The 15,715-nt window shown below is 37.3% G+C and overlaps 1 protein-coding gene across 1 annotated transcript in view; it reads right to left on the reverse strand.

Annotated features, from left to right (window-relative positions):
* Positions 1 to 314: 314 nt before the first annotated feature.
* LOC140312844 (inactive phospholipase D5-like) overlaps positions 315 to 15,715 on the reverse strand; it is a 56,914-nt gene continuing 41,513 nt past the window's right edge. The window contains exons 3-10 of the mRNA XM_072390686.1: positions 14,399 to 14,585; positions 10,452 to 10,560; positions 10,066 to 10,193; positions 8,198 to 8,395; positions 6,305 to 6,441; positions 5,998 to 6,163; positions 5,812 to 5,902; positions 315 to 4,011 (exon numbers count right to left, since the gene is read on the reverse strand). Coding sequence (XP_072246787.1) covers positions 3,464 to 4,011; positions 5,812 to 5,902; positions 5,998 to 6,163; positions 6,305 to 6,441; positions 8,198 to 8,395; positions 10,066 to 10,193; positions 10,452 to 10,560; positions 14,399 to 14,585 — 1,564 coding nt within the window. The 3' untranslated portion in view covers positions 315 to 3,463. The remainder of the gene's footprint in view (positions 4,012 to 5,811; positions 5,903 to 5,997; positions 6,164 to 6,304; positions 6,442 to 8,197; positions 8,396 to 10,065; positions 10,194 to 10,451; positions 10,561 to 14,398; positions 14,586 to 15,715) is intronic.

The raw sequence follows: 15,715 nt of genomic DNA on the forward strand, positions 1-15,715 counted from the left end.
GAAAGCAGATATTTGACGGCTCTAGGCATACTTAATCAAACCTTGTTATGGCAGACTTCACAAAAAGAAATTGGATAACTAGAAGTTTTTTTTGGACATTAAGAGACATACAGCCTGACTTTAAATATTTGAGTTCTGGTCTAAAAACTAGAATTACTGGATTTAAGAATTATAAAAATTGAAAAATGTCCACCTGTCACTCATAGCCTGCATGCTTATACTAGGTTGCTGGTAGGAACATTTTCAGAAATAAAAGAAAAATCCTCACTTTTTATGAACAAACACACTTACACACACACACACACATAACGAAAAATGATAAGATGCTTAATCTTTATTAAGAGTAAAAACTGAGTGATCAGTACTTGTCATCAGTAGTGTGCATTAACAAGGATATTCAATAAATATACATTCCGTCTGTATCTTCAAAAGATATACAAGATTTCCCCATTAGCACAAATACAAGAAAGACTCATAGCTACTGTGTAGAGTTTATAAAGGCAAGGCATGCAAGCAGCTGTCATGCCAAGAATGTTCAACAGAATAAAGGTAGGCGACATTAAAAAGCTTTAATAGTGAAATATCCTACTCGGTGCTTCATTCTGCTTTTCTGTGCAGCTCCTAAAATACCCTTCTACCCTTCTACCCATCTTACTTTTTCAGTTTCCACTGAAAATTGTTCAGTTTTCTTGAATCTCTCTGGAGAAATAGGCAACATACAATGCACAATGGGTGATGCAGAAACATTCCTATCTTTCCTTTTGCTTGGATTTTTGTCATTTGCATGTTGCAGACTGTAAAAAATGGCTGATATCAAATGTCTGCGCTCTGTTTTAGACTCAATCCCTGCTAAGTGAAAATAGTTGCTGTTTTTCAAGATCAAGTCAGATTAAAAAAAATCAAGTAAACTAGCAATATTACACACAAACACTGGGTAAAGTGTTTTAGCAGCATTCCTTCCCCACATGTGACAATTAATCAACAATAGCAGCGTTTAGTAGTAAACCTGACTCCAGACCAGTTGTCAGATTACCAACATTACAGAATGGTGACATAGTGCTTTACACACAAAGGGATAACATGTTAATGTACACATACAGCTGCAAACAATTGTTCATTCTTGCAGGTTAGAATTAAAAAATCAAATAGTTTTAAATTACACTCATTTTTTTTAGAATGTGTAAAATGTAATATAAACATATAATAGGTGTAAACACAATTTCAGTAGAAATATTAGTGTGTAGAGAATAGATGGATGGATGGGTGGATGGATGGAGGTGATGCATAATTAGTCATTGTGAACCAACATGTGTACTGACCTGAACTGACTTTTGTCATATAGTCAAATAAATGAGAGGATTTCCTTTTCCCAGGATGTCCACTAGATGGCAAAAGTTATCCATCGTTAGGAATCAAGAAACGTCAAATGATAAATTCATATATTAATATCAGTAATTTGGCATCATGTGCCCTGATTGTAAGTTCATGAAACGTGCTATGGCAGAACTGAGTCTTATAGCTGTTCAGTGAGGTTGTGGAACAAGCAGAACAGGCTCTAATTCTGTTTTTCACTCTGTTATTTCTAGTTTTCTTCTAAAATGATGATACTTCAGCACAGTAACTGATGATTTTTTTTCAATGTTGACTAAGTTACTGATTAACTGGTTGATTAATTCATTGTACGGTCCATGAAATGTTAGCTGGTCCAGGATATGTGGTATAATATCTTGGTAAGCCAAGAGGATTATTATATATTCATATTTGAGAAACTGGAAGAGGTGAATTCTTCGTGATTCATCAGTTTTCATAAACAATGCAAATTAATTATCTATGGAGCACACAGCTTTTTGTTTTCTGTGCTTCAGTTTACTGGCATTTTTCATCCAGCTAAATTAATTAAGACAATGGCCTTATTACAGATGTGCTGCTTTCACATTAAAGCACTGACCATGACAATATAAGCATTGTTAATAAAGACCCAACTATTTAAGCTTTGCTGATAATGTTTTCACGTTTGCTTGATTAATGGCTTTGGGAGTGTGGGGGAGGGGAAACATGCTTCGACAACATTAGAAACCTCCCAAGCATTGCTGCTTAATGTTTTGTAGACACAGACTACATGCTGACATTCAAAATTCAAATGTAAATTGCTACAAGCTTTCAGTCAAGTATTACGTAGTTACTCTACACTAACAACCCTACAGTGTATGCTTAAACTCTGACTCTACTAAAATAAATCTAAGCTAGGTGTGACATTTCTGGCCAACATGTCCTTGAGGTTAAACTGCAGCTACTGCAACTGTCAGACTCTGTTAAAAATTCATTGTATTGATTTGGCTGACAGCAAAGACCCACTGCCCCCTTTTTTCTATTTGAGTCTGCTCCCTTCAGTTAGTAGTTCAGTTAGTCACATTTTAGAAAGATAATATCAATATACATTTAATTCCTTCTCTTTTCTTGGTATAGGTATATAAAGATAATGATTATTTGTTAGGACTTCTTCAGATCAATAATCCATCTTATTCTTGACTCAAAGACATTTTTCATCAGCAACTCGCAAAGAATATTTAATTAAAATACACATGTGATAAAATAATGCAATGTGCAACAACTGTCTGTACTTGTGGCAATAAAGCTATTGAAACTTGATATTGATTTGATGAGTGCTTTTGGGGTCCAAGTTGATCAATTTTCCTAATTTTCCATCACAAGAGTAAAGACAATGTTCAGACTTGAGTAAATTATCTGTAAGGTTGTCTATTTCCATTAACTGGATTAGACCAAATGTAAATGTAATATTTAAACTGGTGGTTTCTAATTAGTTTAAAGATCCTAAGTTACACTTTGTAGATCTTAAGCTTGGAGTGTAGGTATTTATTTTAAATAAAATGCTCCTGGAGATAAAACTATTTACATCAGAGCAGAGGCAGTAAGAAATCCACAACAAATAAAGTTGTGTTATAAATGTTCTACTATTTTGGTGTTAACTTTGATGCAATATGTAGCTAGTGTAGCTACACATACGTCTCCTTTCTCTGCACAGGTATGCAGCTATTATTCTCCCTTTTAAAGGGTGATAATTTATGACTGCCACAAACTCCTTAAGTAACATACAAGATTCAGGCAATCAACGTAATTTCATGTGAGTCATTGGACTGAGAAACCTAATAAAAGAAAGAGGAAAAAAACTAACTAACTAACTAAGTAGGGATTGTGTGATATATAATTTCTGTATAAATATTTCTTCTAAACCAAAATATTTTTGCGTATCCTTCTTACAGTATCTGTCCATAGTGTCAGACTGCAGTTCTTCCTTGTTTAAAGTCTTGCAAACCAGATCATATTTAAATCTTTAGATTTTACTTACCACAGAATGACAGTATTAAAGTGCTACAAACACCCAGTGTTAGAAGTCCATTGACACTGGAAGAGAGCATCTTTTCCAAACAAAATTCAGTGAAAGTCACAGAGATCCATTGGGCATCTCTCTGAAGCCGCTGCTCTCAGCTGAATGACTGGGTGGATCCATTGGGGTGTCATGATTATCTTTGACTTGAAGCAGTCTGTCATCTAAGTGATTTATTTTTATATGATCCCTCTCTTGGTAACTATCCATAACTGGTACATGTCCATTGGCAATGCTTTGGTGACTAACTTTTCTTTGCCCGTCATCATGGTGCTTTTTTTTATCCGGCGTCAGTCCATCGACTTTGTGATGGTTTCTCAGTGGTGCAGGTCTATTATCATACTGGCCTTTTCTGACAGGCACTGGCCCAGTGTCAATGTGGCTGGCTTTAACGGTTACCATCTTGTTAATTTGGTGATCGCTGCAAACAGGAATTTTATTACTCTGCACCGTGCGAGTGTAACGTGAAAACCAGTCCCGCTCAAATACAGCTTGTAACTGCTCCACCACTGTGATGTTCCTTCCCTCGATGCCTTCTGGGTGACTGATCACAAGGCCTGCTCCTGCATTAAAGGCAAACTCATTCCCCACCCAGTCAAGGTTACCTGTCAGGATACAGATCAAAGTTTGAGACGTGAAACAGTTTGGATACCTTGTAAAAGCAAGGATGACAAATATCTACAAACATTTATCACATTTATGTAATACATAAGTTACATTTTCTGTTTTTTGATTGTTAACAGTTATGAAACAGTTATGAACAGTCGTGAAAGATGTAGATGACCGGCTAAAACAGCAAAAATCTAGCTTTTGATTAGCTTTTTAAAATGTACGTGAACACAAACAGTGTTTGATACATGGAACAGATAGACTATTTATTAGGCTGCTGCTTTGTCTTATCTGGTTATAGGCTTGCTAAACCAGAAGCCCAGCGATATTGACCATTGATTCCCAGACTGAACAAACACACTACGACCATTAAGCTAATGGGCTGTATGATGCATCACCATGTCCTCCCACTGCATTCAAACAGAGCATTTAGGATCCTTCGTACACACCCAAATGTGAACACACCACCCTTGCTGCAGTCAAAGCAATCTTGATTATCTTTAAAGGCTGCAGACACCAATAGAAAGTTATCTGCCTGCTTTTTCAAGCTTGCTGCCTGCAAATTAACTACTTCCTCAATTTTGTCAAACTATTCCCAGATCAATTAGTTTACTCATTTCATTGGTATGAAACAAACGATGATGATTTGCTGGTCCCACCATAGTTTCTTTACAGAGAAGAGCTGTCATGCAGCTTTAAAGACCCTATTCGATCAATTTAATATCTAAATGCTTTTCAATCATAAGTCTTATGCTACACATTTGTAGTATTTGCCCAACACTGACCAAAAATGAGATTTTTTGTTATTCAAAAGGAAATTTTAGAGCTACCCATTTCTGTAATTTTCCGGGAAAAAATAATAAAGAAATATTGATTCTTACAGCTCTTTCACAATTAAACACTTTTAATATTTCATACCCATCCTCTGGGACCATAATGCTGTGTACTATTTTTCTTAGAAGTCAGAACTCAGAGCTGGTAAAGACGTCATATCCAAATAAACTGCATTCCAGTTGCAAAAATCTTCAGTGGTGATGTTGTCTTAACAGCGTTCACCAATAGGTCTGATCCCTAACAAGGCTTGCTATTAATAGTGGATAACAAGGTATTACACTGTATTTTGTGTATATGTGTTCATAGAGGTTGGGCTGTACTGTGTCCAACTGATTTAATGAGACAAAATAGCAGACCAGCTCCTTAGATTGTCTGCACAGGCAAGGTCTGCTGATCTTTTAATGGAAATCATTTCTAAGTCAGGTGAAAAGGGAAGTTATGAGGATGAGTTTTTTCATAGTTTCCACTTACTTTAACATCACTTGAGTGATGTCTTCGTATACTTAATAAGTGGAACCCCATTTTTATGTTTGTCGCAGGAGGAAGGGTTTATGACTTAAACTGTAACCAGCCAAGAGATAGCACAGATTGTTTTTTGCTTTAGGCACATACAACATGTACAAAAATGCCTATAAGCACTCAGTATACGATCTGTGGTTCTCTGGTGATAGGCAATGTATAAATACTTTGTTCCTTACGGAGCAGTTGTGGCACATTATTACTAATGATACAAATAATACAAGGATTAAAAAATAACAAACAAATTACGAGCATTGATAAAAATTAACAATGATGTGCTGTTCGATGTAATTTTGAGAGAGCTTGTGTTGCTATTTCCTCACAGAATTCTTTTGATCTCATTCTCCAAAACAAAACAAATGCAAAACTGTTCCACTGAAAATTAGAACTGCCTTAGCAAAGAGTTATATGCCACAGCCATAAAGTCAAGTTATTGAGTTCACCTAAATAAATGGCTCTGTCTGTAACCATAAACCTGTTGTGGTTTATTCCATGGTGACTGCCATCCCTCTGCACTCTGGGGTTGAAGAACTTCTACACACAACAGACAGAGACACACAGTAGTGCTTTGAGCATCAATAGACTTTATCTGTACAGTTACAAATAGTACACAGTGGCCCTGAACTTACCGCTTCCAGTGAGCAGTTGGACTGCTCCATACACAAACTCCTCAGGGACCAGATAAAGTTGAAAGTAAGCGGTTGGGTTTTTTCCCAGCAACTTATCAGCAGGCGGACCCGCACCTTCCTCAAGATCAGAGCCTCTCTTAAAAGACCGTCGATACGAGACCAGTACCTTGGCACAGACACACACAAAAACATGGGCAAAGAGCCAGAGGCATACACAGAGTTTAATCACGTGAATCAAAGCAACGCATCCAATCTCATGATGATAAATGAATGCCAACTCTGTGTACAGTGGCTGAGTGGCTCTAACCTTTGAGTGCTGCTGCTGAGGAGAGGCAGATAATCAATAATGGAGATGTATATAAAATGGCGGGACTCCTGGATGACCCTGGAAATGGCCTCCAGATCACTGCTACGATCTTTGGGGATGAAAACATCTGGTGAGCTCTGTCAACAGAGGAGGAGGGAAAGCAAATACAATTTGAAAATGATGGCACTGTGGGTAAGAGGATACACAACTGCTAACAGTATACTGCTCCCTGAAGAAACACATATAAATGAGATTCAGAGCACTGTATAAATAGTTAGTTATTACCACAGAGACTCAGGCAGGAATGTTAATAATATACAGAATTACCAATGCGACTGTTAACGCTGAAAACAACATAACAACTCTCCTCTCGTGATTATTGTTCCCCCAAATGAACATGACGAGTTGATTATATTCGTTAAAAGTTTTTATGAGCCTTGGAGGTTCAGTTTTAACTTTCTGTTGACTAGCACTGGATGATTAACACAGTGTGTAGTTGAGTATGCTGTTTGCGTTCATATTAATCTTGTGGAAACAGACAGCACAGACAAATCGACTACTTTCCGCTGCAGGTTGGATGGCATCGCTATCACTCACGACTCGGGAGAAAATGACACTGTAAGATGTGGCTTTCTGCATAGAGGTGAAAAATATTTTCTGTCATCTTTGTTGCAGATGGCCTCTACATCTCATAGTAAGGTATATACTAACAGTCCACCGACTTATACTGTTATGAATGTAAGATTATACAGTAAATGGATACTGATAACACACCTCTTTCGCAGCAGAAATCTTGATTTAAAAAAATCACAGGTGTAACTGATAACACTAACGCTGGCTTTACTCAAAGCACCTGCACACCCACACAAGTGTTTTCACTTCTTTTCCCTAATTAGACATGTTTGTTAGGACTGTGTGAATGAGTGGAGATTCACTGACATCTCCCTCAGTCTCATGCAATCCTTTTAAGGTTGGTCATATTATGTTTTTTGATTATTCTTTCTGGTGACTTCACTTAAATCCCGTCTGTCACACCCAACTTCATCCCGAGCTGAAGCTGTGTTCACATCATGTGAGATGCAACCACAATTCCAAAAATGCTGGGATACTGTGTAAAATGTCAATACAAACAGAATGCAATGCTTTTCTAATCTAATCAACCAATATTTTATTCACAATGGAACATAAATAAGTATCAAATGTTGAAAATGAGATATTCTACTTTTTCATGAAAAGTATTTGCTCATCCAGAATTTGATGGCAGCAACATCATATGCATATCGCAAAAATGTTGGGACAGGGCAACAAAAGCCTGAAAATGTAAGTAGTACTAACAAGAAACAGCTGGAGGAGCATGTTGCAACTCATGAGATTAACCAAGCCCCAAGTTTAGATAAGAGAAATGCTTCAAGGCAGAATGTAGGTAAAGATGGGCAGAGGTTCAGTAATCTTCACAAAAGCTGTCTCTATAAATTTACTATTAAAGAATAATGTTCCTCAATATGAAATTGTGAATACTTAGAATATTTCATCATCTACAGTATATAATATCTGCATTGAAATCAGACTGTTTCTGTCATGGAAATAACTGGAGGAATAACTGGAGAACACTTCCAGAAATCACTGTCTGTGAACACAGTTCACTGTGCTATTTGAAAATGCAGCTCTAATATGCTAGAAGAAGCTATGTGTGAACATGATCCAACATGATGATGCCTCCATCTTCTCTGGGCCTAACCGCATTTAAAATGGACTGAGGCAAAGTGGAGAAAAGGTCTGTGTTCAGATGAATCAAAATGCGAGATTCTTTTTGGATATCATCGATGACTTGTCCTCAGGTTAGGGCAAATGGAGGACCGTAAAATACAAATTAATGCTTTAAATGTTACTTACAGAGACATAGGCAAGAGCATTTGTGCTGTTGACCTCAAGCTCCAGTGGTCTGTCTCTGTTGAAGAGTGCAAAGAGGCGCTTTGACCAAAAAGAAGGGATGAAGTCTTTATAGTGGAGCCCCCAGTACAGGCTGAACACTTTGTGGAGGTCCAGGGCAAGACAGCTGCAGTTGTACACCAACACACCGAGCTCCTTCCTCTACAGGACAAACAGAAAACATTTAGAACACTTTAGATATGGAGAACAGCCTTTATATTCCAAGAAAATACCTTTGCAACTGGACCGATACTGCATGAGGATGCTACCAGAAAACCTCTGCACAGTATTAATACAGGGAAGTCATTCTGTCTTTACTTTGACTAAATCAATTATGTGTTCCACTAGCTCTGTCTAAACTGCCTCTCCTAGTTAGGTTAATGTTGAACTTTAAACACATTTATACCTTTTATGTCCTTTTCTACTATTTGGTAGAGCACATGTTTAGTGAGACAGTACATTGTCACCCCAACCATTTGTAAAAACAAAACTGATTCTAATTATTATTGTTCCTAGGAAACTGAAACATGCAAAGACATGTTTTTTCTATGTTTTATTCCAAGTGTAGACATTAAAGGGTTACATAATACATCTTCCTCTTGTTGATCCATATTGGCCCCAAGTCTCATCCAATTGCAAGCTTTCATCCATCGTCACAGCAACAGCAAGGAATGAAAAGGCCCTTCAGTGGTTCTTGTTTCTGTTCTCATTTTCCTTTCTTTATTCTCTGCAGCATTTTCATTTCAAAGAGGCACTTCTCAGATACAGTGTCTCAGTTCTTACTTTCTAAATTGCCAGTTCTATAGTCCCCCCCCCCCCCACAGTTGGTCTACTCCTGCAGTTTTTTTTAAATGTGAAAAACATTTCTAACAGTGTTACCTGACTAAACTATGATTTGACACAGCAGATTTCCTACTCCCTAAAAAACACCAAAATGTGTGTCATAGTAGAGTAAAAATGACTTTCCATAACTTAGATTGTCTTTTACGTGTCATTTACACGTTTCAAAGACACTCTTGGAAATGAGAAAGACCACAGCTGAGGATTTTGCAAAGAAATGTGTGGACAGAAAATATTAACTAGTCTCAAAGTGGCTGTTGCCTGCAAAGGCTGTACTTTGAAGACAAAATGCTATAAAAGCTAAAAAATTAACACATTTGGACTGGGAGCAGATAGGTTTTCTTGAGCGCTCTCCTTGAACTCCTTTCAAGTCATCTCCTGAAATAAAGCTTACTTCTACCTTGGATGTCTGAAGATATATGAGGGTGCCTAACATAAAGGTCTGTACTTAAATGAACCACTCAAGTTGTCCTACTTTGAGGAAAGGGACAAAAGAATCAGCACTTACTGTTTTTGGATACTCATTTCTGCCTTTATTGAATGCCCCCATCATATCATGTTGGCATGTAAACAAGTACAACCTCATTATGTGTCATTTTTGTGCCTCTAGTGTGGTTCATACCTTTTACAAATGTAAATGTAATAGTGTTTATTAATGAATAATCAAATAAATGCCTGAGAACTGCTACAGTTGATCTGAAAAATACAACCTTCAGCATCATTACTGAGGACACATGCTGTATATTCAGTGCTTACGCAGTTTAGATATTGGATTTGCAACCATAACGTGATAAAAATCAGGGAGGCACGTGACTGGAAATTCAACCTGCAGCGTGATAGTGAGCTTAATATACATCCACAATGATAAAGAACCATCTTCAGCATGATGCAGCTTCAAGATGACAAAACATTGGGATTATTTTCTTCTGCAGCCTCATGATAAAGTAGCTGTGTGTGTGTGAGTGTTGTAATGTGTGGTGGGTCTACAGTACTGTGGCCAGAGATCTCCAGTCCATGCTCGCACTGCCAATGTAGAAATGTGTCCGGTCGACCACCCAAAAAGAGGAGTGCAGGTTGCCTTTAGTCAGTGCTGACATGTTGACATAGTGAACCTCGGCATCTACAAATGGGCAGTAAGAGAGAAAACGGGAGTAAAGTAAAAGACATAAGGCAGCAAGGAAAAGACTGTAGGTTATATGTGAGATGAGGAGATGAGTGTCCAACAGAATCAGCAAAGAAAATGAAGCACAGACACAGGTAAAGTGAAGGATGGAAAGAGACTGAGAAATGCTAAAAAATGTCCAGAAAAACAAAACTTAGCTGAATCATGTTTGAGTAAAAACAGGTAGAATGTATAAAACAGAGAGGGGGAGCTGACTGTGTTTGATGAGTATGTCCAGCTCAGTCGAGTTGATCATTCCACTTGAGATCTTCAGCTGGACTCCTTTATTTTTCAGTCCCTGTAGCCTGGACAGCAAAGCCCTGCCCTGAGAGAAACACATCGATAAACTACCGCTGTCACATGACATGTATGTACTGTGTATTCAGATAAAACTGAATTTTTCTTTAGAGTTCCGTTAATAGTGCAGCGCCATCGATAATCATCTATATCCTGAGTTTTAGCTGTTTGTCCCAGAGTGTATTTGTGTGCAGACGTCTGCTGTGATGTCTTGTTTAATTCTTTTGTGGGGTTTTGCTTGTTCAAGTATTTATAGTTAAATTCTATTCTATTCTTTGTATATCCGTTCATGGTGACAGGCGTGGCCGCTTGAGCTTATTTAACTACTCAGTAGCATACATTTCCAAATTTAGAACAACACACTCTTTTTTTTAAAAAAAAGGATGTACTGTCACTTCTGTACAATATCACAAAATAAAAAGTGACTTTTAAGACGGCGTTTATGTACAAATGTAACAGTAAGTACCAAGAACACTAGTGCATCTATAATTTCCTTAATTCATAGACTCATAGACTTCATAGAATAGACAAGTGACTCTTGTAATGAGGTACACATAAGAGTGGTGACCAAATCCAACATCCCTTATTGGTTTCTTGAAATGTTTTCCTAAAAGAAATCACAGGAGATGGGAAATTTGCTAAAATCTTGAATCCTGTAGATATGTAGACAATTTTACATTGAACCCATCAAAGGAAGCTCTCTGTTAATGGAAAGTCTGTTACTTACAAAACGTATTGAAATGTAACAGAATGGTTGTTTTAGCTATTTTAGAATCTAGAAGTTTGATTTTACACATTAAGTAAAGGGCTGAGAGTAATACTACTCTTTGTGGTTCTGGACTCTATAAATATTCTGAAAGTGTAGCCTTGATGATTTTATCATCAAGGTGGTTTATGTTACAGGATATCTGGTGACTGAAAGGCATGCCAAGAAGTGTCATGGAATATGCTTTTATATAACAACAGTAAATGTACGATCCAGTATTCCGAAAACTCAAAACATACCTCTGCCTGAGTCAGAATACATCATTATCTTAAACTATTAAATACACATTTCAGATGCTTTAGTGTGGAATTCCTAAATGTGTAATTTCACCAAAAGAAACATTTAGTTTAACTTTGATGAAAAGCAGTATGAATTGTAGAGAAGAAAAAAAAAGTAAAATAACAATCATTTTGTGAATGAGACCTTGTTTGTCACTGCTTGCTTCAGAAAACATTTTAATCTCTTTAACTCTTTCGTCTTACTATATCTATATTTAATACAATTAAATCAAAACACCCACACAATGTCTTGAGGATGCTAATCTTTATGTTTTTGATACAGAGCATTTCCACCCCACCACTTGTAACTGCCTTGGTATATTAAATTCAAGATTTGATTTCAGATTTAATATACTGTACATTTTCTGGATTGCTTCAAGCTGAAAGGCCATTAGCTTCTCTGTGTTATGAAGCTTCTGCTTCGAGCTTTCATTAAGTCATAAGCTGACATATTCAGCTTCGTGCGCACACACATCCATCCTGCCCATCTCAATAAAACACATCCAGTTTGCTTCCAAAATGATACACTGACTCAAGCAACATGAGAAATAGTCAACATTAGTACATTATATTATGACTGTAAGAAAAGACAATGATTTTCGTTGATTTTTTTTATTTTTTAGAACGGGGTCAATTAATAATCTCACTGTCATTTTGTCTGCTTTGACATCACTGCTTTGGTTGAAGCACAAAGATGTATTTTTGCCAAATGTCCTTTTTTATGACAAACTTCAGATGTGCTTCCTGTCTAAAAAAAAGGAGAAGAATTGTATGTGAACATGATCTCACTAAAATGCCTATAGCAGTTCAGGGACATTTTGAGCTTTTCACATGCAATTTTAATGATCAGGGCAAAAGTTCAGTGCAGGCTGTCATTCCTTGAGAATACAGGGTGTATGATGTCAAAAAACTTCAAAACAGACATACACAAGATGACTTGGTGTGTTATTGAGGCATCATTTCACAAGACAATCTCTTGATTATTTTGTTTGATAGCTATAGATGAAAGTTCAACATGGTATCAACAAAGGTAAAATAAAACAAGGTAAAATAAAATAATGTAGTGTTTTAACTACATCTCATAGCAGAGCATCAACAAATCAACTATGAATCCACATCTGCGGGTTTGTTTGCAAACCTCAGTGCAATCAACACACACACAAATTTATTTTGCTGTAATAACAGCAGAGGATCTGTGAGAACGTGTGGAAGAAAAATAACCCAAAAGCAACACACCAGACCCTTTTGGATATATGATTAATGTACAACACAGTGTTCAGTATTAATCCACTATTTCACAAAATAGCAAAAAGAAAAATGACCCCACAACTCGCCTCTTGGTCTTGTCAGAAAGAAAAAATAAAACTTGCCCTGTGATGTTGCCTAAAGGACTTTATACAGTAATTCAATTTGTATGTAAATTTGGTGTTCAAACGCCCGACTAGGATTGGTTTTCTTGAGTTAAGCCCGCCTCTCTAAAAGGCTGATTGGTAGTGTTCCAGTCATCTTGGCCAATCACAACAGCAGCTGGTGCCAACTGTTTAAAATGCTCTGAAAGATGCGGCCGTGTCGCACAGTGCGGTTCGTCTAGATGTCAGTTTAGCAGGTCGTTTGTGGTACCGATCTTTTGTCGTTCTGGTGTGTTGTGGAGTCGTAATTGTTAAAACTTACCATTACAGTTGAGGACTTGGAAAACTTGTACACTGTCTAAATTTATGTGAGCCGAAATGGCCTTTCGTTGGTTGTGATTAAAACTTTAGTTCAATCTTTTTATGTCTTGATTATTTGTTGGTTTGAGTAGCCAAGGGCGGAGACTTGGCTCCTTTGTTTATGTCATCTATAATGTCTTTATTACAACAAACCTCCTATAACTCCATTTTACTATCTTGGCTTTTTTTTAATGTTACCTCCCGTTGCCTGTAGCAGAGCGTAACATCTGAAATAAAAGTGTCATTGGAAAATAGACTCTTTAAATAAAGCTTATGCAAACGTTCAGAAAGGAAAATCTTCTCCTTCTGGTCTGACCCTATTCTCTGGTGTTCCGGTTTTTCATCCCGCTATGCTCCCTCACTTTTCCCACGCTGTCAGATTAACCTCGTTCCTAATTCTGTCACATTACACTGCTCCAATCACCCTTTAAGCCAATCAGTGTGATCCCTGCTCTGTAATATGTTCTTCCGTTCTGTCATTCTATCTCTAGGCTGACTTTCACACAAACCACCTTCACCCTATTGCCACCTCTTCCTGATACCTGAGCAGCCTCATCAGAAGCTTCTGTTACCTCCTATCTCTGCTCATCCACGACCAAATCTTACTTTACTATCCTAAATATTCCTTTGTTCATGTCACAGCTCCACCACAATGAGTCTAATCGCCTCTATAATTGTATATCACTAAAGATTGTTGAAATTAATACATGTAGTAATATTAAATACAAATTTTATGGAAAAATTAAGTTGTTTTTTTTAGCCATAAAAAAACAAACAGGATTTACTGAATACACATATGTAGCCTATTCATTTAATGATATATCATTCACTGGGGCAAATTTTCTGTCTAACATGCATTTTCCTTTTGATTATATGATTATATATTTAAATAAAGGAACTCTATCTGTAAAGAGTGCTTTTTTGTTGTACTGTATAAACTGAAAATTAAGAATCTGAGCACTTCTTTCATCAGTTGTTACCATGCACAAATGGCATTCAAACTAAGACCCCGAAGAAGAAACAGACAAAATGTAAAATGGGGCCAAAATGTAACTTTAAAAAAAATCACACCTTTTGCTAAGTTAATTCTCTGTTGGGTTGCTCTGGTTTTACCTGTCTGGCAGCAGGCAGGAAGCTGGATTCATAGTCAGAGGAGTTGAGGAGCCACAGCGGGGAAACTATCTCTACAACCCGTATAGCTCGGTCCAGTAAGTTGTAAAGCCCCACTGAGAGAGGGAGGTGGGAGGTGCCATTCTCCAAGAAGGTGATGTCCTCGGGGATGTTCTCCACAAGCACTACACTGTGAAAAATAATGAGAACAAAACTGCCTTTATGCAGATCCAAAAAGCCACAAAAGAATCATTAAGCTCAGCCATAAAGACCTTTCAATGGGAGAATACAGAAGGAATTAATTTGAGCTTCATGGTCTTTCACAAAGCAATTACCTATTTGCATTAAGGCATAATTATTATGAGCTCTGGTACCAGTGAAATAAGTTTAGAGTCATTGTTTTTTACAACTCCATGACAAATTAGCTAACTGTGTACTTCTTCCTTTTTTCTGTGGATCATTAACTTAATGAATAAAATAATCACAATTTCCATATCCACATATAGTCTTAGACTCCAAGCACCATTAAACCCTGTACAGTTGCCCCTGGTAGAGGCTGGGAATAAAAAAAGGCTGATGTGCAGAGTTAGGAGCAATGTGGATTCAGTTACAACTACTCCAGGAAAAGTGACACATTTTTGCTCTACCCTTATTTGTTTCATACACACTACTCCCTACACGGTCACATCGTGCATTTCGATGTAACGTTAAGCAGTCTTGGTTGATATACTGTGACTGAAGCCAGAAGCGTAATTTGAAATCATATACAGAGGCCATAAAAAGAAACTGCTTTATGTCAGATTCATTGGATTGCATGGTGTGGATTATGGCTGTCTTTGAAATGCCATGTGTTAAATTCAGTACATTGTTTTTATGATAAACTGAAATGCAGAGATTAAAATGAAGTGATGGGGAAAATGTTCCCTATGGTAGTTATCTTATCATCTTGCACAGTGATATCATTGTGAAAATCTAGCAACTCCATCTCACATTTTATCAGGATCCCTGAAAACAAGAGGAGCTTTAGCAGTGGAGTTGAAGGGCTGGATAAGCAGTGTAAGACCTACATCTGCAGCCACTCAGAACCAGGCTATCATCAAGCTCCAACGCACAGCACATCCTCGCTGCATCCGGCTTATACATTGATTTCTGCCAATTGGATTTGAAGCAGTTTGGTGAGGGTGACTTCGATGTATGTCTGCACCATAATCCAAGAAAATAGTACAAGAATCACTAGTGAGTGAGAATTTGCTTATTTATATGTGAGAGAATGGACTAAAGCAATAAATGATATGATCAATATACTGCAGAGTTGTTGCA

This window comes from Leuresthes tenuis, unplaced genomic scaffold (assembly GCF_036924035.1).
Source record: "Leuresthes tenuis unplaced genomic scaffold, fLeuTen1.0.hap1 SCAF_8, whole genome shotgun sequence".
Taxonomy (NCBI): domain Eukaryota; kingdom Metazoa; phylum Chordata; class Actinopteri; order Atheriniformes; family Atherinopsidae; genus Leuresthes; species Leuresthes tenuis.